Genomic DNA, 23,262 nt, shown 5'->3' on the forward strand with positions numbered 1-23,262 from the left:
TGTGGGGAATGCCAGCTGGTGCGACTGCGCATTCAGTTCCGGTTGTGAGGAGGAGGAGAGTGCCGTCTGTTGCGGCTGCGCATTGAGTTCTAGTAGTGGAGGGGAGGAGAGTGCCGTGTTTGCGGCTGCGCATTGAGTTCTGGTAGTGGAGGGGAGGAGAGTGCCGTATTTGCGGCTGCGCATTGAATTCTAGTGGGGGGGCGGAGAGTGCCGTGTGTTGCGGCTGCGTATTGAATTCTGGTTGTGGAGAAGAGGAGAGTGCCGTGTGTTGCGGCTGCGCATTGAATTCTAGTGGGGGGGCGGAGAGTGCCGTGTGTTGCGGCTGCGCATTGAGTTCAGTTTGTGGAGGGGAGGCGAGTGCCGTGGGTTGCGACTGCGCAGTGGTGACGGTGTTGGTGTTATGGCGGCGGTGAGTGTCGTGTTTACGCTGTGAGGGTCTTTAATCATAAACAACTGCGGCATCGCGCGGGTCAGGGAAAGTACATGTCCCGTTTAACTATCGAAAACAGGGAGTCTGAGTGCACCGTCCTCTTGCTGGGGGGGAGGCGGAGGCGCGGGCGGTTGTAGCCGGTTCGGGCGCAGCTCTCGCCGGGCGGTACACCCGCCTGGTCCCCAGGCCCGCTCCTGTTGACCTGGGAGTTAGGGTCTAACGTTGGTCAGTGCCGGGCTCTCGCGGGGGGGGGGAGAAGGGAAGCTGGATCGGCCACTAGAGATGGGAAAGTGAAAGTGATACTGAGTGGGGAAAGTGAAAGTGATGGTTGGTCTGGGAGCTGGTTGTTTTGAGCGAACAACTTGGACCTGTTGATGTTTGTGACGTTCCTTAATTGTCATAGTCATAGAGATGTACAGCATGGAAACAGACCCTTCGGTCCAACCCGTCCATACCGACCAGATATCCCAACCCAATCTAGTCCCACCCGTCAGCACCCAGCCTATATCTCTCTAAACCCTTCCTATTCATATACCCATCCAGATGCCTCTTAAATGCTGTAATTGTACCAGCCTCCACCACATCCTCTGGCAGCTCATTCCATACACGTACCACCCTCTGTGTGAAAACGTTGCCCCCAAGGTCTCTTTTCTGTCTTTGCCCTCTCACCTAAACCTATGCCCTCTAGTTCTGGACTCCCTGACCCCAGGGAAAATACTTTGTCTATTTACCCTATTCATGCCCCTCATAATTTTGTAAACCTCTCTAAGGTCACCCCTCAGCCTCCGACGCTCCAGGAAAAATAGCCCCAGCCTGTTCAGCCTCCCGCGACTGCCTTGTCTCAGGTGCACTGTCAGTCCTTCAGGAGTGCCATTGTCCAATAATCCAGATTACTAATCCTGGGAACAAGGTTGAAAAGTCGCGAGTGTGTTGCTTGGAAAACACAGCAGGTCAGGTAGCATCCGAGGAGCAGGAGAATCGATATTTCGGGCAAAAGCCCTTCATCAGGAATGAGGCATGTGGATCGGGGGCTGAAAGATAAATGGGAAGGGGGTGGGGCTGGGGGGGAGGTGGCTGAGAAAGTTATAGGTAGATGAAGGTGAGAGAAAATGTGATAGGTTAGAGGGTGGTGACTGGGATAATGTGGGAGGAGGGGAAATTAGGAAGCTGTTGAAATCCACGTTTATCCCGGGTGCAACGGATGCAATAGATGACATTGGTAGAGTTCAGGTAATTTTCTGACAGATGTGGAAGGATCCCATGGGGCCGTGGATAGAGGTGAGGGGAGTGATGTGAGCACAGGTTTTGCACTTTCTGCGGTGGCAAGGAAAGGTGTAGGCTGATGGGGATCATGGACCTGATGAGGGAGTTGTGGAGGGAATGGTCTGGGGAGGGAAATATATATGTGGTGGTGGGGTCTGTTTGGAGGTGGCGGAAGTGACAGACAATGATGCGATGTATGTGGAGGTTGATGGGGTGAAAGGTGAGGACTGGGGGATTCTGCCCTTGTTGCTTTGGGAGGGGTGGGGTTCAAGGGCGGTGATGCATGAAGTGGAGGAGGTGCGCCTCTACCTATATTATCTACTGCATCCGTAGCACCCAATGTGGTCTCCTGTACATCCGGGAAACAGGACGCCTTCTTGTGGATCGTTTCAGAGAACATCTCTGGGACATCTGCACCAAGCAACCCCACCACCTCGTGGCTGAAACCTCCCACTTCCCACTTTGTCAAGGACATGCAGGTCCTGAGTCATGGCCAAACATTTATCACGTGACGTCTGGAGGAGGAGCCCCTCATATTCTGCTTTGAAACCCTGCAACCACTCATTTTCCCCTCCCCCACATTATCCCAATCCTAAGCATCTAACTTGGCACCACCCTCTGGATCTGTCCATCACCTTTCCTTCACCTTCATCCATCTTCTGTGTTCTGTCACATGTGGATGTTTAAGATTCCCTAGTACTAATTTGAAGCAATGGGTATGGAATCGGATATAAGAATGGGAAGTTCTGGAAATAGTCAGGTCAGACGTCATCTGTGTGGAGAGAAACAGACTCAATATTTCAGGTCTGTGACCTGTGAAGGTTTGGATGTGTTTTAAACAAGGTGGGGGAAGGAAAGGAAGAGCAAAAGGGAACTCTGATAGGTGGGAGACAAAGATTAAATAGCAAAAAATGTCAGGGTTTTGTGATCTGCAATTGTTGAGCTCAATGGTGAGTCCAGAAGGATGTAAAATTTTAGATTGAAAGATGATGTACTGTTCATCGAGCTTAAATTGAGTTTTATTTGACGAGTGTAGCTCACTGACATCAGAGAGGTCCGATTAAGGGAGGAATTGAAATGACAGCAACAGGAAAAGTCAGGATTATGTTTGTTGATTAAATGGAAGTGTTCCAGAAAGCGATCACCCATTAAACAATGCAAGCACAGCACTGCAAGCAAAGAATATTATGAATGAAATCACTATCTTAACTGATAAGAGACTGGTAAGAGGCTGTGATAATGAGAAGATAGAAGGGAAGGAGCTACATCTGTGCTCACATGGAACAGTGCCTTAAGAAGGAGAAGGGATATTTAAAAAATAGATTCGGGTGTAACTGAATGCATGGTCCCTTCAGAAGGTGGATGTTGAAATTGCAAAGATTGGTAATGACATCATGCTGGAGGTAATGGAAGTGGATGATTTGTAAATGAATGAAAGCCAAATGGTGAAAGATGAGGATTAGAGAACCTGATTGTCGTTCTGGGAGATATGGGGGGTGGGCGGGGAGGTGAGAATAGAAGTTGTGGAAGTAGAATGGCCATCACTGACGGCTCTGGCAACCACAGTGGGAGCACGTTAAGGAAGAAATACAAACCTAGTTGAGTTTTTTAATGAAGAAACTAAAACATTGATGAGGGCAGAGTGGTAGACGTTCTGCATGGTAGATCACATTGGGATCAGGATGAGCTTGCCAATTGGTTACAAAATTGGCTTTATGGTAGGAGGCAGGGTTGCTTTTCTGACTGGAGGCCTGTCACCAGTTGTGTTCCATAGGGATCAGTACAGGATCCACTTTTGTCTGTTATTTACAGAAATGATTTGGATGAGAACATAGAAGGCATGGTTAGTAAGTTTGCAGATGATGGCTTGGTGGTATAATGGACAGTGAAGAAGGTTATCTAAGATTACAAAGAGATCTTGATCAATTGGGTTAATGGGCACAAGAGTGGCAGAAAGAGTTTAATTTGGACAAATGAGATATTGCATATTTTTTCAGAAGATTTGTAGCTCGGATTGAGGTTGTAAGTTTGCTCACTGAGCTGGAAGGTTTGTTTCCAGACATTTCGTCACCAAGTTAGCAAGCCTCCAGTGAAGCGCTGATGTAACATCCCACTTTCTGTTTTTGTGCCTTGGTCTCTTAAGGTGGGTAATATCATTTCTGGTTCTTTTTCTCAGAGGTTGGTAGATGGGATCCGAATCAACATGTTTATTAATGGAGTTCCGGTTTGAATGCCAGGCCTGTGGGAATTTTCATGTGTGTCTCTGTTTTGCATGTCCTAGGTTGGATGTGTTGTCCCAGTCAAAGTGGTGTCCTTCTTCGTCTGTATGCAGGGATACGATGGTGCGTCATGTCTTTTGGTGACTAGTTGGTGTTTGTGTATCCTGGTGGCTAGCTTTTTGCCTGGTCTGTCCGATGTAGTGTTTGTTACAGTCCTTGCATGGTATTTAGTTAATGACATTCATTTTGCTGGTTGTTTGTATAGGGTTCTTTAGGTTCATCAGCCGTTGTTTAAGTGTGTTGTTTGGTTTATGGGCTACCATGATGCCAAGGATTCGGAGTAGACTGTTAGTCATTTCAGAGATGACTGTGAGGTATGGTAATGTGGCTGGAGTTTCTGGACACATCTGCTTGTTTGCGTTTGTTATTTTGGAATCGGTGGACAGTGTTTATTGGGTACCCATTTTCTTGAATAAGCTGTATAGATATTTTTCTAAAGAGCTTTGACAAAGGGTCAGTTAGACTCGAAACGTCAGCTCTTTTCTCTCCTTACAGACGCTGCCAGACTTGCTGAGATTTTCCAGCATTTTCTCTTTTTTTGGTTTCAGATTCCAGCATCCGCAATAATTTGCTTTTATTAGATATTTTTCTGCTGCTACTAATAGTTCCTGGGTGCTGCAGTGTGTTGTGGCCCATTTAAATAATGTCCCGATGCAGCTCTGTGGGTGTTGGGATGATTGCTTCTGTAGTTAAGTATCTGGTCTGTATGTGTTGCTTTCTTGTAGATGCTGGTCTGAAATTCTCCATTAACTGCATTTTGATATTGCGTTTCGGTAATACAAACAAGTACAGGACTTATATAGAAACATACCCTTCGGTCCAACTCGTCCATGCCAACCAAGTTTCCCAAATTAAATTAGTCCCATTTATCTGCAATTGGCCCATGTCCCTCCAAAATTTTGCTTTTCACGTACCTATCCAAATGTCTTAAATGTTGTATCTGTACCCGCATCTACCACTTCCTCTGGCAGTTCATTCCACATACAAACCACCCTCTGTGGAAAAAGTTGCCCCTGAGGTCCCTTTGAAATTTTTCTCCTGTTACCTTAAAAATATGATTCTTAGTTTGTGAAAAGCGCTTTCAAATGTGAATCTTTATTACTAAGTGATCAGTAAAATAGTACACATGCTAAAGCAGGAGTAATAGGTATTATACAGCATGTACATTTTTAAGTGTTTGCTTTTTTCATAGTTAGAAGAAACAATGATGTGTTCTAACCAAGTAAATAATTCTGCCCCTGGACAGATGACACAGAATTTGAATCAAGGATTACATACTGTGAATGGGAGTCCTAACGTGAGTCTCAATGGCCCACAAATACTGGGATCCTTCACACCAGAAGATACCCTACAACAAATGGATGAACTGATTAAGGAGAACAATGAGTTAAAAGGTTTGGTTCCTGTCTTAGACTTAAGTAAAACCAAAAATGTAATCAGCTGTATAATTCATTCACAAAGTTGTTTGGATTCTGATGTTGGTGATAAGTTAAATCATAAAGCTTACATCACTTAGTAATATTTTATCACTTTGTTTCCACAATAATAGCTGTGGAGAGTTATGTATTTTCTAGGTCATATAAAGTTAAATACCCTGGATGTCCAAAAAGACATTGGGTTCAAATGAAGAGATCTTTAATATGTCACAAACTAGTGCAGAAAATAATCAACAAAGCAAATGAAATGTCAAGAGTGCAAGGATGCAGAAATTATCCTGCACATATACTAAACCCGGGTTAGAGCCCACATGAAACGCTATGAGGGGATCTGGACAACCTACCTTCAGAAGGACATATTGGCTTTGGAGAATGTACACGTAGCGTTGACAAGCTTGACTCCTTCATGGTGATCATGAAATTATTGTTGATTTTTACGAAAACCCCTTTAGTTCACTAATATCCTTTTAGAGAAGAATATGTACCATCCTAACCGGGCCTGACTCCAGACCCAAGTAACTCCTAACATAATTAGGTTAACATAATTTGCTTAACATAATTAACTCTTGACATAATCAGGCACCATATGTGTGTGTAAGTTTTTATTCTCATAAAAGACAGCTTTCTTTTAATTTTTAGCCTGTAAATTAGTTACTTTTAATTCTGGATATAAATTCCTTAGAAGTTATATTTACAAAGTGTTTTAAATACCTTTTAGTAGTGTGAAGCTGAACAGATACCCAATGCAATAAAAATAAAATACTCCAGATGTTGTAAATCTGACATTAAAAACTGAAAACGCTGAAGAAGCTCAGGTTTTGCAGCATATGTAGTGAAAGAAGCAGAGTTAATGCTTTGAGTTCAATATGACTCTTCTTTAGAAGAGTCATATCAGACTTGATGTTAACTGTTTCTCTCTCTACAGATGCTGCCGAACCTGCTAAAATATTAAAATGCCTTGCACTGTTGGTAATCTTCCCAGCAGCCAGACAGAGCTACCCATAACCATGGGTAATGATGAGTCACTGGGGATTTTAAATGACAGAATGAAGAAATATGATTTTAATTTTCTAAGAAGTTGAATTGATGGTGAGGGAAAAGTAACAAAAATAAATAACCTACATAATTGGCCAGAGATGACTACTTGTTACGTAGGCTGCATTTTCAAAATATTATGTACATTATTGATCTTATGTTTTTTAAACTCCTTGAGTTGATTATGCACAAATTGATATGCAGAATCCTTAAATTCATATTTTTCCACGTTTTACTTAGCCCTGGTCTCAAAACATGACTATTTGTTTCCTGCACTGTGTTTGATGATATAGTTTTCTATCTACATCTGTAACTTTGAAGCACATGGCCATCTACATGTTTATCGGTTCCAAACAAGAGTCGTATAATACTCAAAACAATAACTCTGTTTTTTCCTCCACCAATGCTACCAGACTTGCTGAGTTGCCCCAGTACCTTATTTTTATTTCAGATGTTTAGAAAGCAGTTTCATTTGTTAAGATAACACACTTAAATTTGGTTCCAAATTCACCACCGTTCTTGCCTGAAACTTCTACCTTTCTTTGATTTAATTAAATACCTTGGTCTACTAATTATTTGCTAAATCAAGATCATCTGTATCCGTCAGTCTTCAATCCTGTGTGGAACCATGCAACTTTTAATCATGCAGAAAAATGATGTAAAATTGAACATTTCAAAAGCCGCAGTGACTCCTAGATCTACCTCAGGAATTTATATCTTGAATATAGTTACAGCCTGTTACATATTTTTGTATCGCATGTTTATAAATTAATATAGGTGCAAGCAGTTCCTGTTGCAAATGGGTTCTGAACCTGAATCTGTTTCCAAGTCAATTTGTACTCAAGTCGGAACACAATGTAGGATGATATAAAGCAGCTATTCATAAGTACAGGAAATGCTCAGTTTTTGGGTCTTCAGAATGACATCCCTGTATGGGATCATGTTTGTGAGTACGAATATTTGTAAGTCGGGCATTCATAAATCCGGGATCTCCTGTATTAGAAGTTTAGTATTTTATCTGGGTGATACAAGTTGAGCTATTGCACTAAAATTGGAACATAAATTATATCAACTGTAGGCATTTCTATTATTACAAACTTTGCATTATTGTCTTGAAAACATTCAATGATTATGACTTATGAAGTTGTAGAATATTTAATGAAATTGAATTCTTCATTTTGTGAAACTTCCCTTTATTGCTGGGCTTTAAGAATAGGTGCAATAGTCACATCGTTATTTAGAACTGCAAAGGTTAATTATTAGTCAGAAACTTGCTTGTTGGAACAAAATAATATTTGCATGACCCTGGAAGATATTGTTGCAGAGAAAGTTCCACACAGTAATATCTGGTACTTCCTACTTTTACAACCACAACACTGACACTAACTAAATTTGTACCTTTTACATTTTTGTTGTAAGTTAAATGGCAGTGCTTCTTCGGATATTTTCAGGATAATTAAATTTTTTTTAAAAAGTTATTTTTTAAAAAGGAGAACTATTACTTTTGTAGTTTAGGATGCTTTTTAAAAGCACAATCTACAGATCTACATAACTAATTCTTCATGTCTATTTGAAGCGATATTAATTCAAAGATATTTTGTTTTACATATCTGAAATACAAGTTGATCAAGAGCAGTGACCCCATTTCAAATAAATTAGTAATTACAAACCCTAGCTAAGTTATTATTTATAATATGAATTCATTTCATTCAAAACATATTACCAATGCATATAATGTACCAAAGAAATAGGTATTTACATTAGCACTGTTCTCAACAGTGCATGTGCAGTCCATTCCTGAGTGAAGCAGTCAGACTATTCTGCAGTGTGTGTGTTTTGGCTACGTTCTCTTCTTGGGTTATCCTTTCGCATTATTTCATAACCCCCCCCCCCGGATGTCTCCACAGATTCCAATTCAGCACCCACTCAACCAGAGTAGAAAAGCCTAAACTGCGATTAGTATGGAGAATTTAAGATGGGTAGCACATTAATCTTTTTTGCAAGGTTTGTAGCTCAGGTCAAGGTTTAGGGTGTAGGTTTGCTCACTGAGCTGTAGGTTTGATATCCAGACGTTTCGTTACCTGGCTAGGTAACATCATCAGTGGCGACCTCCAAGTGAAGCGAAGCTGTTTTCTCCTGCTTTCTATTTATATGTTTGTGTTTGATGGGGTTCCTGGGGTTTGTGGTGATGTCATTTCCTGTTCATTTTCTGAGGGGTTGATCGATGGTATCTAGATGCCATCTATTAACCCTTCAGAAAACGAACAGGAAATGACATCACCACAAACCCCAGCAACCCCATCCAGGACAAACATATAAATAGAAAGCAGGAGACAACAGCTTCGCTTCACTTGGAGGTCGCCACTGATGATGTTACCTAGCCAGGTAACGAAACATCTGGATATCAAACCTACACCCTAAGTTAATTAATCCATAACCCCCAAGATGCTGGTGATTTTCTGCTTGAGGCTGTTATCCAAATATCATTATAAATCCCTCCAGACACAACTCTTTCAGTTCCCTGTTCAGCACAGTTTTGGTTTGACAATTTGCAAAGAGAATTGTTCAAAAGAAGCTTTTCTTGAATTAGATAAAAATTACAAAGAATGGTTTGAACCACCACCTCTAATATAGTAGTGTTTTTTTTCTAATGTTTAGTGCAGTAATTTGATGAATTGCATTATCAATATTTAGTAAACCAATTTAAAGTCATTGTTGAGTCTGTCTATAACAAGTATCCATGGTCTTGCACTACATTGTAAAAATATCCTATTAGATTAGATATGACTTGCATGACAGTTCCGTATTTAGTTGATTGACTTGAAAGAAAATGTGGGTGATTTTTGCCTTGCAGAAGCAATCAAGCAAACAAATCATGCAATGAAGGAACGTTATGAAGAACTTGCAACTTGGAGGGAAAAACAGAGGGATGAAAGGGACTATATTCAGAACAAGTTTGAAGAGGCCAAAACCCGATTAACAGACCTTACTGCAGAGAATGAAATCTTGAAGAGCAAAATACAGGAATTGAATGCTGATACTACACAGGTATCCAAAGGAAGAACTGAAGGTTTTCAACTTTGTCTGTACACTTATTTTATTGCAGATATGGAGGCTGAAATGTTTTAATTTGTTCACCTTAAAGGGAAAAGTAGAAGAAGTTTAATTAGCTTTTTAAATAGCTGAAAAGCAGTTGTATTGCAATGCTAAGTTTCCTTTAAAAACCTCTAATCCAGGTTCTAATTTCTGGATATATATTTGCAATCTGTGAATGCTTACACTGGACCACAGTGTTGATAAAAGAAATTAAACTGAAAAATGGAAAAATGTGCACATATGGTAAAAAGAAAGTATAGAATCACACAAATCATGATGCATTTTATCTGGAATTAGATAATATTGGTAGTAACTACTGAATTTTTTGTTGTCTATGAGTTTTGTTCACACACATGACTGATTATCCACATTCAAATGTTTAAAATCCAGCAACATTCTGGTGTTGTAAATAGGCATTAAAGGTAGACTCCTAAGTGTTATTCCAACATTTATAAGACAAAATATTGACATTTGAAATACTTGCTTGATTACCCCGTAAAGATGGAAGCTTCACAATTATAATTTAAATCATTTGCCTCTTTTAAATATTGCAAATAAATCCATGACTGCACAAGCTATACTTGATTTGTCAGAAGTACTAGACTTTGTAGGCGCAATTTTGCTCCTCGCATTCCATTCTTTCTTGTGTTGACAAGTATTGAGTTGGATAATATTTTTAAAACTGTACTTTTTATTTTTTGACAGGGAGTACCCAAAGGTGCAATCTCTAATGTGATGGAACAAGATATGCAGCAACTGAAAGCACTTGTTAGTAGGCTGCAGACAGAAAAAGCTGATTTGGTTGCCATGAATTCAGAGCTTCTGCTGAAATTGGGTGCCCCAGCGTCTGATGATTCATTTGTTGAAATTCGAATGGTATGTGAGAAAACTAAGTTTAAAAAATGGAATTCCAGTGCATATTAGTTGCAGAAATTGGTTATTGTAACAGTGTACAAATATACATTTCAATACTTATGCATTTCTTTAAAACAAGATGCAGTGAGTTTTTCTATAATGTGTTGGTTGCGTTCTTGTGAAACACTGCGTTGTAGAGAAATCGCATTTTGGAACAGCGCTTACTGTTGGCGCTGTAATCATGTTACAGAGGACACACGTTTTAAACGTTTGTGCTGTAGAAATAACATCCACCAATTCGACAACTGCACTAAAGCGAATTCACATTGACAAAACATTCGTGATAATAAAACGGCCGGTAAATTATAAATTCCTGGTTTGCACAGGATCCTATCTGACTTATGAACCAAGTCTATGCTATAGACCAAACTCAGTAAAGTTTAAAAATACTAGCAAAATACACCCATGAAGTGGAAGGAATTGTATTGTGAAGTTGCAAAATACATTCGAATTGCTGTGATTTTATAGTGTGACACACTGCTTCTTGACAGCAGCAAGCACTAACAATCTGGATACAAGGCAAGCAGTGGGAGGGGGAGAAACAGTGTGAGATCAGTGGAGGGTTAAGGTAGAGCAAATCAACCTACCACTCAAGTCAAGACTTCTAACCTGAGAGCACTGGTGGTCAAGGAATAAGAACACTGATTGAAATATTGACTGGGACATAGAACATTGCAAAGGATTAAAATTAGGGATGAAATTTAGCATTTATTGAAAGTTAGTAAAATTTTAATAAGTTGAAATTTTTCTGGAACTTTAGTTTTTTTTTGTTAGCTTGTTAAAATGTACCAAATTTAGATTAGATTAGATTACTTACAGTGTGGAAACAGGCCCTTCGGCCCAACAAGTCCACACCGACCCGCCAAAGCGTAACCCACCCATACCCCTACATCTACATCTACCCCTTACCTAACACTACGGGCAATTTAGCATGGCCAATTCACCTGACCTGCACATCTTTGGACTGTGGGAGGAAACCGGAGCACCCGGAGGGAACCCACGCAGACACGGGGAGAACGTGCAAACTCCACACAGTCAGTCGCCTGAGGCGGGAATTGAACCCGGGTCTCTGGTGCTGTGAGGCAGCAGTGCTAACCACCGTGCCGCCCATTTAGAGTATGGTATTTCTGCGAGCATTTATGTACATTTAAAAATGTGTTTAACTTTGCACACTTCTGTGGTAATTATTCAATGAAATTCAAAGGCAATAATGCTTCTTAATTATGTAGGAGGCTGCTGATGATGGTGAACTAAAAGCAGCAAAGGAATTGCAGTGCAAGAATGCAAACAGCCAAGCAGTCTACACGTAAGTTATTTAATTGATTGTATATTTAACATTTGATTTAAGTTTGCATGCTATTTAAACTTGTAATTGCAGCTCAACTTATTTCAAATTAAGATTTGATTATTTCCATATGTAAAGTTCCATGATTCCAAATAGTATTGTGCATAGAGTATCCTTTGAAATAATGCACTAAAGCTTTGTTGCTCAACATTTACTGCTACTCTCGAATCCAAATGGTTACCGTATACGAGTAAAATATACCAATTTAATGTTATTCCCATGATCAGTCTCTGAGAGAATGTGGTTATTCAGAAGTATAAGGCTTGCTAATTGTTGGAAGAAGAATCACAAGGCTATAGAATAAATGAAAGAATAATTTAAAAATCAAAATGTGGCATAGAATTTGGAGATCTGTCTCCACCTAACTGAAAAATGAGAGAATCACTGCTCAGTTATAGAGTCATAGAGATGTACAGCGTGGAAACAGACCCTTTGCAACTAAACCAGTTCAAGAAAATTAGACCAGCCACCTAGTTCAAAAATATAATAATTCATCATGAAATGTTGATCTGATACTGTTTTTGCACCAGAGATCATTGGTTAAAATATAACCATACAGTGAAGTGTGGGTCCATGTATAAGAAATAGGAGGAGTAAACCATTTAGATCTTGGAGCCTGCTGTGTCATTGAGTAACTTCATGACTGATTATCTACTTCAACCCTATCTTCCAGCATCATCCTCGTATCACTTAAGAGACAAGGAGAGGCTGTGATATTTTCTCAAAAAACCCTGCCAACTGCAACGTTATTTCCTTTAAACCAAATGCATAGGCTGAGGCTGTTTTTCCCTGGACCGTTGGAGGCTGAGGGGTGACCTTACAGACGTTTATAAAATCATGAGGGGCATGGGTTGGGTGAATAGTCAAAGTCTTTTTCCTAGATTGAGAGAGTCCACAACTAGATGGCATAAGTTTAAGGTGAGAGGGAAAAGATTTAAAAAGGATCTGAGGCGTAACTTTTTACACAAAGGGTGGTGTACTTATGAAATGAGCTACCAGAGGAAGTGGTGGAGCAATGTACAGTTACAACATTTAAAAGGCATCTAGATGAATGTATGAAAAGGAAACGTTTAGAGGGATATGGACCAAATGCTTGCAAACGGGATTAGGTCAGATTGTGTTGTATGGTCGGCGCAGATGAGTTGGACGGAAGGGTCTGCTTCAGTGTTTTATGACCCTATGCCTCTATCTTTAACGTCGATGTAAGTGATCACCTTTGTAAGTTGTAGCTTTTCACTTTGACCAAACTATGGAATTGCAAAGATTCTTTGGGCCCACAACATTTAGCCGTAACAAGTATTTTAAGATGCCTTGCCCAAACCGGAGACACATATAATTTAGCCAGTGGACTTTTATTGTTTCTGCTTTAAAAGTACATAAATAACTTTACTGTAGGGTAATTACCATTCTTGAGGCTAATGTACCATTTTCATTAGGTGTACTGCAGGAATTAGAAAAAAGAATAACATACATGGAAGAGTGAAAGCTGAAGTGGTAATAGCAGATGCTTTTGTGTGTTAAGTATAGGTGTAAATGGATTATTATACTATTACTGATCAAGCTTTAGTTTTTTGGCTTCTCGAAAATGCCACCTGTGGAAAATTGTTATCCATGATTGAATAATTTGATATTTTGTAATTCTGCAAGGCTTGTGACAAATGTGACAAAGAGTTTTATGTTTTCAGGAGTTATATTTAATTGAAGCTCATCTTCCTTGAAAATATCCATCAATAAAATTAATCATTGTTTTATTCATTAAAGTGTAATTTTCAAAATGAGGTAGTCTTTTTCAATAACAGAAACAAAAATAGTTGGAGAAACTCAGCAGGTCTAACAGCACCTGTGAAGAGAAAGCAGAGTCAAGGTTTTGTTTCCACTGACTCCTCTTCAGAACTGATTGTAGCTAGGTTGGTATATATGCTGAAGTTGGAGGTGGTGGGAGAGCAAATGATAGATTGAGGTGGAGCCCAAATCAGAACAGAAGTTGGGCAGCTAAAGGAATGGATAATGGTGAACTGAGGAGAAAGAAAAACTGTTCATGGGGAGGGGAACCATTAGTGGGTGATGATGGGTTAGCTCTGGTGAAAGCAGCCCATATGATCACAAGGACTGGGATGTAAGAATGGGTAAAGGATATGGGAGAAGGTGCTTACCCCTAAAATTATTGAACTCGATATTGAGCCCTGAAGGCAAGTGGAAGATATGATGCTATTCATCCAGCTTGCATTGTGATTCATTGGAGCGGTGCAGCGAGCCTGAGACAGAGGTGTTGGCCAGGAAACAAGGTGGTATGTCAATATGGCAGGTAACTGGAAACTGGGTTGAATGTAGATGTTCCACAAAGTGGTTGACCTTTCTGCATTTCGTCCCCCCCAGTGTAGAGGAGATCATATTGTGAGGGGCAAATACCGTCAATCGATTGAACTAGTGCAGGTAAATAGCTGCTTCACCTGGAAGGTGTGTCTAGGGCCTCATAGTGAGGAGTGAGAAAGTAAGCAGACAGGGATTTCAAGATAAGATGATGTGGGTGGTGTCAGGAATGGAGAAGGAATGGACCAGGGTGTCTTGGAGGGAATGGCCCCTATGAAAGACTGACAAAGGAGGGAAGAGGAATTTGTGTCTGGTAGTGGTAGAAATGGTAACTTATGATCCTTTGGATGTGAATGCTGGTGGGGTGGAATGTGAGGACCTTGGGGACCTATTGTTGTGGGAGGGAGGAAAAGGCATAAGGGTCAAAGTGCGGGAGATGAACTTAGCTGAGGGTTTTATCAATCATGGTGGGAAATCTTCTGTCGTGGACAAAGATGGACATTGCTGAGGACCCATTTTGGAAGATGGTATCATTTGAACAGATGCAACGGAGACAGAGAAACTGAAAGAATGGGATTGAGTCCTTGTAGGAAGCAGGATATAAGGATCTGTTGATCAGGTAACTCTGGGAGTTATTGGGTTTGTAGTGGAAATTAATGGCCAGCCTATCCTCTGAAATGGAAAAAGGAGAGCACGGTAAAGCGAAATTGATAAATTTTAGCATATCTGAAGAGTGGAGGGGGGAAGTGGCACCAATGATGTCTTCGATGTTGCAATCAGTTATGAAGAAGAGATTTTAAACCCAAAACATTAACACTGCATTCTTTCCATGAGTGCTGCCTGAGCCTGCTCAGTTTCTCCAGTTTTTATTTCCCTGTGTTTCAGACTTCTAGCATCTGTAGTTCCTTGTTTTAGATTAGATTAGAATCCCTACAGTGTGGAAGCAGGCCATTTGGCCCAACACGTCCACACTGACCCTCCAAAGTGTAACCCACCCAGACCCATTCCCCTAAATTTACCCCGACTAATGGACCTAATGCAATGGGTAATTTAGCATGGCCAATTCACCTGGCTGCACATCTTTGGACTGTGGGAGGAAACTGGAGCACCGTAAAGAAATTCATGCAGGCACGGGGATGTGCACACTCGAACCCGGATCCCTGATGCTCTGAGGCAGCAGAGCTAACCACTGAGCCACCATGCCACCCTATTTAGATTTAGTCTTTTGTGTTATTTTACCATAGGCAGTTGTTTGAAATAATTAACATATCAATTTTACTTTTAAATACAATAATTGAAAAGCAGGTCAAACATGGATGATAGTACTGGAAAACGCCTGCTGTCAGAAGAGTTAACGGTCAGCCAACTCCTTCATATGCTGAGGGACAAGACTCTGAATATGGAAAAGCTTGAACATGAGCTTCAATCTTCAAAGCAAAGGTAAAGGAGTTTGAGGATGTGCAAACTCCTCTCAATTTTGTCAATTCTTGTTCCAAATTTTAATGTTGTTTTTTGAATTTAATTTGTTGACAACCTATCAACTTAACTGATATCATAATTGTAGAAAAGGTGAAGCTGAATTACCTGTGACACAATTGAAGAAAGGGTGTTGCCAATTATTATTAGTCATATGATAAATGCAATTGAAATTCTATGAAAAACTGAAGAAAGTGCATTGAATAGTTAAGTCAACATTTTTGTTAATAAATCTTACATTAATTACAATTGGCCTTGTGCTTAAGAAAATAAAAATATTGTTAGCGTACTTTTATCTTTTGAAATTAGTTTTCTTTCTGCTTCACGGTAAGCATTAACATAATTTGACAATGTTTCTCAGGGTTTCAGAGCTCGAGCAAGTGTGTGAAGCAGCTGAGCTTGCAAGACAGGCTGAGAAAAATGCAAGAGAGGAGCTTTTGTCTGGTACCAAACAGGAATTGGCACCTGAAACAGTGGTGATGGACGTCAGTGTAGAACAACAGAATACTGAAACAGCAGCTGCTCCAGTAGAAGGTTTGAATAATCCAAACAACCAAGTAAGTGATTTATTGCTGAAGTTTGTAAAACTAAAATGGATTCCATGCTTGCAATAAAGGGGTTTCTTTGTTTGTTTTAGCATCATAAAATGCTCAGTGTGAAAAGGCTGAGGTACTCCTGAAATGAGAATGGAGCTATTGATTCATCAAAACAAGTCTTTTTCATTAGTCAATATAGACCCATACTTGAGGCAAAGAAGCACTTGCAAATACATAGCTCCATTGGTGCGTTTCGTAATCCCAACTTTTGTCCCAAAATAATGTTTCTGTAGGAAGTCTTAAACAATCTAATTTAATTCAGATCTAATCACAGAATTGTTATGGTGCACAGGGAGGCCATTTGACCCATTGTGTCTGTACTGGCTTTCCAGTGAATTTCATGACTTAGTGCAGTGCTCCTGTTTCCTATTACCTTGCACATTGTCTGCATTCAAATAACCATTGAAATATTCTTGAATGCCTCAATTGTCGCTTCCTCCACCACATATCCAGGTAGTGCATTCCAGACTCAAATCACCTGTTTTGTGAAAACGCTTTTTCTCGCATCACATTTGCTGCATTTGCAAATCACTTTAGTCTTGGTCCTCTCATTCTTCAACCTTTTTACAAGCAGAAACAGTTTCACCCTTCTTAAACACCTCTCATGATTTTGAAAACTTCTATGCAATCTCCTTTAAATAGCCTTCTCTCTAAGAGGAATTTTCCTAACCCCTCTAATTGAAGTTTCAAATCCCTGGAACCATTTTTTGTAAATCCATTTGACACGCTTTTTAGTAAGTTCACATCGAATCTACTGAATCGCATCCAGAACTGTACACAATACTTCCCCTGAGGGCTGACAAGTGTTTTGCATATGTTCAGCATAAGCACCTTACTTAAGTGTTCTACACTGCTATTAATAGAGCCTGGGATACTGCATGTTTTATTAACTGCCCTCTTCTTCATCCTTCAGTGATCTCTGCATGTGTACAGCTAAACCATGTTGCTTTGGCATTTCTTTCAGTATTGTAGCTATATTTGCCTATCAAAATGCATTGGCTCATTTCTTCACATTCAATTTTGTCTGCCACCTATCTACTCCTTCCACCAACTTGTTTATGTCCTTTGGGTTTCTACATCGTCCTCCTCAAAGTTTATAATGCTTCTGATTTTATCCATCATCAACTCCATAGATTTATCACGTTCACTGCAACATTGTGTGAAGGGTTAGATTTTAAACCTGTCCCTTCTTCAAACAAAGAAAAACAGATGTTGCTTTTGGAATCTAGTCACATCGACATTAGTGAATGCTATGTAGGACACTGAGTAAAGCTTTAGAAAGTGTTAGTTGTTTAATCCTTCCTACACTTATCATTTTCACTATCCAGTTGTCTTCCATGTATTGTAGGATATTTTCATAGGATATTTAAAAAGTAATGTGAATTAATGTTTTCACAACAGTGAAATTAAGCAGTTATTGTTTGACAATGTAGAGGGATTCAGTAACAGCTTTGGTCATCTAAACTATAATTGGTAATGGGTTGGCTTAGCAGCATTGTAGACTACATCATAATGGTTATAGATTTAGCTGCTTAGGATATAATATGTTTGATATCTGCAGCTTTATTCCATTCCCTTACTGTATAAAGTTACTAGTCAGGTTAACAGAGTGCTATTTGTATATATCCACAGTCTTCGAATGAAGTTGAAGCATTGAAATCACAAGTGATGTTATTAGTAAAAGACTTGCAGGGATCCCAGAAAAAGCTGGATGAAGCTGAACGAATGAAGAAATCTCTTAATGAGAGGTAAGAAATATAGTTGAAAAATGGATAAGTAAGTTGAAGCTTGAGAAACTATTTTTAATACTTGAGGTAACGTGAATATTATCAAAGTTGAATGGAGGGCCTGCTGCAGACTACCCCAACAACATTTGAACAGAACTTCAGTTGCTTTGTCTTGCAAAAGTATACTTGGGTATCATTGAAACATTAATTCTCTAATGATTTAATAACCTCCAATATTCAGTAAAAGTGGAGAAAGGAGAGGAAGTTGCCACTAACTTCATTAACAATTGATCATAAAGTATTACAAGTCTGCGTGGATTTCTGACAAAAGACATAACAGAAGCTACTGGTGTTCCCTGTCCAGAGTCTCTCTGAAATAAATCTGTCAGCCTTACGGCTCTCCCTAAATAACTTTACATGTGTCTGTTTCAAATCTCTTGAGTGTAATCTTATATCTATGGCCCTTGCCTTAAGCTTCTCAATTACTAGAAATGGTCTGTTCTTTACCGGTGCCATATAATCAAGCCATGTTTTAAGATGGGTTGCTTCCTTCTCTTTAATTCTGTACATGATCTTCAGGAACCTTCTGTGGGGTCTTGGCAAAGGCTTTGAATTCATTTACACAAAATCTATATAATTTTCGTCATCTGTCTGCAACTTCCTCAAGTTCATAATTTTGGAATACTGTACATATGGTTTAAAATCTGTGCTGATAAATACTCATTTTAGTTTGACGCTGTGTTAATTTCCCTGCTAAAAGTGTCGATTGTCCTATAATGACCTAGATTAGTTCCTTCTCTTTATACGCAATGCACTACATTGGCCAATCTTCAGTCTCCAAACTCAATGGATGAAATAAAATTCATAAGCCCTCATTAGTGCCCTGTTTAATCTCTGTTGGATTTCCAGGCCTTCACCCATTAGGGTTTTCCTGATGAAAGGCTTTTGCCCGAAACGTCGATTCTCCCGCTCCTCAAGTGCTGCCCGACCTGCTGTGTTTTTCCAGCACCGTATGCTCAATACTTTCTTTGTACTCTTCTCATAAGGATTGGCAATTAACCCTCACTCACACTGTAACCATCTTCAATTTGTAGTGAGCATTTGTACCACAACATCTGTGGAATGCCAGGGAGCAGGTCATCTCATGGCTAGAAAATGTTGCATGTGCGGTGACACTCATGTCAATATTTAACATTTTATACATGTGAATCATCAGAAGCTTCTTTTTTGGTTTTATTCTATCAAAAAGGATATTTGAACTTCAGTGGCATAAAACAAATTCTATATCCTTCACTCACTATGTTCAGTATAGAATATTCATGGAATCCTTAATGGGTAAATCAGCCAGAGTACAGTCCTTTAAGACATTGTCATTTAATTCTGTGGCCTGTTGTTAACAGTTCTCAGTAATTTTCTGATGCAAGAACAAGTTCTCAATCATTATTTATAAACTATGAGCAAAGTATTGCCTGATGCTACTTCAGTGTGGGAATGGATATTTAAAATACGTAGTTAAATTTTAATATGCTTGTGAGTTGATGAGGAACAAATAGGATGTAAAAATCACAAACTCTAGGACAAAAATGCAAGCTTTTTAAACCTATTGTTCTCTTTCCTCTCTTATATGGTTCCACGCCATAAACACCCTCCTGAATAGGTATTATTATCTGTAGAAAGTAATTGGATGGTTTATCCCAACAAAAACATCGAAAAAAATTATGCATATGCCTATGATATCATCAAAACATTTTGATGGAACAAAATACCAATCAATGTTAAACTGGTTTGAGGAATGCAAAACATTGGTCCAAAACTAAATTTAATCTAAAATGAAGATTTTAACCGCTGGTAGCCCTAAGAAGTTGAATTGTTTCCTTCGGTTTTTATTAACTTTTATCATTGTTAATGGGTGCAACAAAATTCTAACCACTTCTTCTCTTTCAGATGTCTTGATTTGGAACAACAGCTAGCAAACAACCAAGTGATCATGGAGGAGAAAAGGCAGCTTATATTTTCCAATGAAAAGTTGAAGCTGCAAGTGGAAAGCTCACAATCAGAGCATCAAATTGATCAGATGAAAATAGCAGATGAGAAAATAAAACTAGCAGAGGAAAAGTAAGTTTTCTTTTCATGTTTGTCATGTTCCAAATTTGAAAAAGTCATGGCACTCCAACATTACCTGAATTTGTATAGTGCTGTTTCACCTCAACATATTATAAAGTGCTTAATTGCAATAAATTATGAAAGTGTATTGCAGAATAAGGCAACAGACATTTTGTTAGAGACAAACTAACTGCAGATGCTGGAATCCAAAATTGACCGGCAGGAGACTGGAAGAACACAGCAAACCAGGCAGCATCAGGAGATGGAGAAGTTGACGTGTCGCTTCTTTACATCGACTTCTCCAACTCTTGATGCTGCCTAGCTTGCTGTGTTCTTCCAGCCTCCTGTCTGTCTGGCAAGCATTTTGTTCCAGTCATGTCCCACAAAGGTGTAGTAAGAATGAGATGAATGACTAATTTGTGTTGAAATGATCTCATGATACATATTACCACACGATCTTTGACATCCATGTGAATTGGCTTTAAAATCATAAAGTAATACGACACGGAAACAGACCTTTCGCTCTAATCAGTCTATGCTGACCAAATCTCAAACTAGTCCCTCCTGCCTGCGCTTGGCCCATATCTCTCCAAACATTTTCTATTCATATACTTACCTAAATTTCTTTTAAAAATTGTAACTGTACCTACATCCACTACTTCCTTCATTCCATACACAAACCACTCTGTTAAAAAGTCTTACCAATACATAGCGTCTCACTACCACAATGGGATATCAGTCTGCATGATGAGCTGAAATTCTGGCTTGAAGTTTGTTTTCTGTCCAGCTGGTGAGAATGCTGGGAAATTAGGGTACCTGGATGGAGAAGAACAACAGATGGGCATTAATGTTAAAATAAGTTATTTTCTGAATTTATTACCTTTTAACATTGATGCAAACAAAATATTTTGTATAAATATTTAAATAAAAACATAATTCATTTAGTAATTCCTTATTTTACTGCAATCTAAACAGAAGAAAACTCGCACAGATCCAAGAGGCCTATAATCATTTGTTTCAAGAACACAATGACCTGAAGAAGGCTAATGAAGAAATGAAAGTTAAAGAGGTACGTACATTATTTGGGAAATACGATTTTGGCATTTTTTTGTGCTGCGTACTTTTTTAAAAAATTCAGTACTTTTATCTTGCCCTTTTTCAGTACAGTTCACTCAAATCTGGAGTTTCTATTTGTAAATAGGCTGAACAGTTTTGAAGTCCTAACATGAATAGTCAGTGTAAATGTCTACTATTGAATATCTTGGATAGAAACTAGTGCTGTACTTCTTTTAGGATGCAGCTGTGGACAAGGGCTGTTAAGTGTTTTTCATGTAATTTATTTTTTATCATTTGTTCATGTTACGTTTTGAATTGTTAAAATACTGTTCATCAGCTGTAAACAGAGGAACTTAGGTTGACACTGATGCAAAAAGTGCTAAATGAAGTAGTCTCCGGTTAACCATAATGTATGTTAACTAGTGAAGTATGAAACTAGGAGAAAGTGAAGACTGCAGACACTGGAGATCAGAGTGTGGTGCTGGAAAAGCACAGCCGGTCATGCAGCATCCAAGGAGCAGGAGAATTCCTGCTGAAGGGCTTATGCTCAAAACGTCGACTCTCCTGCTCCTTTGGATGCTGCCTGACCGGCTGTGCTTTTCCAGCACCACACTTTGACTAGTGAAGTATGAAAGTCTGTTTTAAGCAGTGTACAGAAGGACGAGCACACGATGTCTTAATTGAACTTGGATCCGTGGTGCTGTGAGGCAGCAGTGCTAACCACTGAGCCACTGTGCTGTAATTAACAATACTGGGTGGTGTCACTAAATCCATGCCAAAATGCTATATTTCCATGCTTAATGTGTACCTTCATTGATTTCTTTCTAGTTAGGTAGGCAGGCCATAGCACATCAAATTTTGTGTTTTTATTTTTAAATGGGTATTTTAATCCATTTATGTGCAGTCAAGCCCGTGGCACAGATTTGTCTTGGTATAATAGCTTCAAGTAGTTTCCTTGAATCTTGCTTGGTGCCTGAAGTCATATACTCTGCATTTCACGATGGTGATTGTGAGAAAGAAAACTCACTCACTTCAATAATTTCAGTTCGAGACAAGATCTGAATCAGTAGTGTTATTTATTTTACTCTTGCAAGAGGGTGCGATATCCACTGTCTACAAGGCAGGGACACACACACACTGAATTCAACGAATACACGATATTTATGTAATTTGGTTCCGTTTTTTTATCCCATTGCTCCTCCCCATTTACATCTTCCACTTCTCGAAGACCGGCACCCATTACTCCTGTTTATCTCTTGCCTTATCCGGCCTTGTCTGTAACAAAATGCTTATTTCTGGCCTCACAAGGCTGTTTGACCACATCCCGCTGTGACCCATTGTTAGGTATATCCTTTCTTCATCATTATCTACCCCCTCCATCTGTGCTTTCCCCAACCATACTGATCCTTATGACCTTTTAATTGGGGTTTGTTCCTGTGTTTCTGTAAAAGTGGGAAACAGATGCTTATAACTACTGCTTGTGCAAGCATATCTGGCTTAACCTACATCCTCACAGCACCTTATCTATTTGTCTGTAACATCTACCATTGTTTTGCTGTCATGTTTCATTCTTGCATACAATTTTAGCTAATACAAAAACAATTATGTATTTCCTTCACATAGTTTGCATTCTTGTTGACTCAGCTCTTAGTTGAAACAATTACGCACTGGTGTGAGTTCATCTACCTTGCATAAGTAATTATAATTGCAGAAGTAACATTACTTTACCTATATCCCACAGTGATAATTTGTTGAATCTTAGATGTACATCTCACCTGGAGTAGCAATCCAGATTCAATTAAGTGCTGTTTGTTTCTCTGAACTCCACAGTATAGAGCAAAAAATGATATTTTTCATTCTTGTTCTGACTTGACAATTATAGCAAAGCTAACTGGTATTAATATACCGTATACCCAGTTATACATTAGCAATTTATACATCTAATAGTTTTTTTTACACTTCTGCTTCACTAATAAATATCTGAGTATCATTGTTCATGCTAATCTATCTGCTGAAATGTATTTCATAGAAAATACAGATTTCTAACTGATCATTAAGTTAATCATGTACTTGGTGAGTTTGCAAAATGTTAAGGCCCAAGATATGAATAGTCCATTGTTATAAGTTGCCTCCTAGATATAGAAGAAAATTGGGTGGCACAGTGGTTAGCACTGCTGCCTCACAGCGCCAGGGAC

At 39.2% G+C, this 23,262-nt stretch overlaps 1 protein-coding gene across 4 annotated transcripts in view; it reads left to right on the forward strand.

Annotated features, from left to right (window-relative positions):
- The first annotated feature begins 353 nt into the window (after nucleotides 1-353).
- Nucleotides 354-23,262, forward strand: part of optn (optineurin) — a 43,239-nt gene continuing 20,330 nt past the window's right edge. The window contains exons 1-10 of one of the 4 annotated variants that reach the window (XM_072563038.1): nucleotides 354-409; nucleotides 5,219-5,366; nucleotides 9,298-9,491; nucleotides 10,245-10,415; nucleotides 11,684-11,760; nucleotides 15,415-15,549; nucleotides 15,947-16,142; nucleotides 17,814-17,929; nucleotides 19,853-20,023; nucleotides 20,987-21,080. In XM_072563038.1, the coding sequence (XP_072419139.1) occupies nucleotides 401-409; nucleotides 5,219-5,366; nucleotides 9,298-9,491; nucleotides 10,245-10,415; nucleotides 11,684-11,760; nucleotides 15,415-15,549; nucleotides 15,947-16,142; nucleotides 17,814-17,929; nucleotides 19,853-20,023; nucleotides 20,987-21,080 (1,311 nt within the window). In that variant the 5' untranslated portion in view covers nucleotides 354-400. Of the gene's footprint in view, nucleotides 430-3,982; nucleotides 4,036-5,176; nucleotides 5,367-9,297; nucleotides 9,492-10,244; nucleotides 10,416-11,683; nucleotides 11,761-15,414; nucleotides 15,550-15,946; nucleotides 16,143-17,813; nucleotides 17,930-19,852; nucleotides 20,024-20,986; nucleotides 21,081-23,262 lie in introns of those variants that run through there. The other 3 variants (XM_072563040.1, XM_072563039.1, XM_072563037.1) reach the window with 3 other exon arrangements.

This window comes from Chiloscyllium punctatum, chromosome 44, assembly GCF_047496795.1.
Source record: "Chiloscyllium punctatum isolate Juve2018m chromosome 44, sChiPun1.3, whole genome shotgun sequence".
Taxonomy (NCBI): domain Eukaryota; kingdom Metazoa; phylum Chordata; class Chondrichthyes; order Orectolobiformes; family Hemiscylliidae; genus Chiloscyllium; species Chiloscyllium punctatum.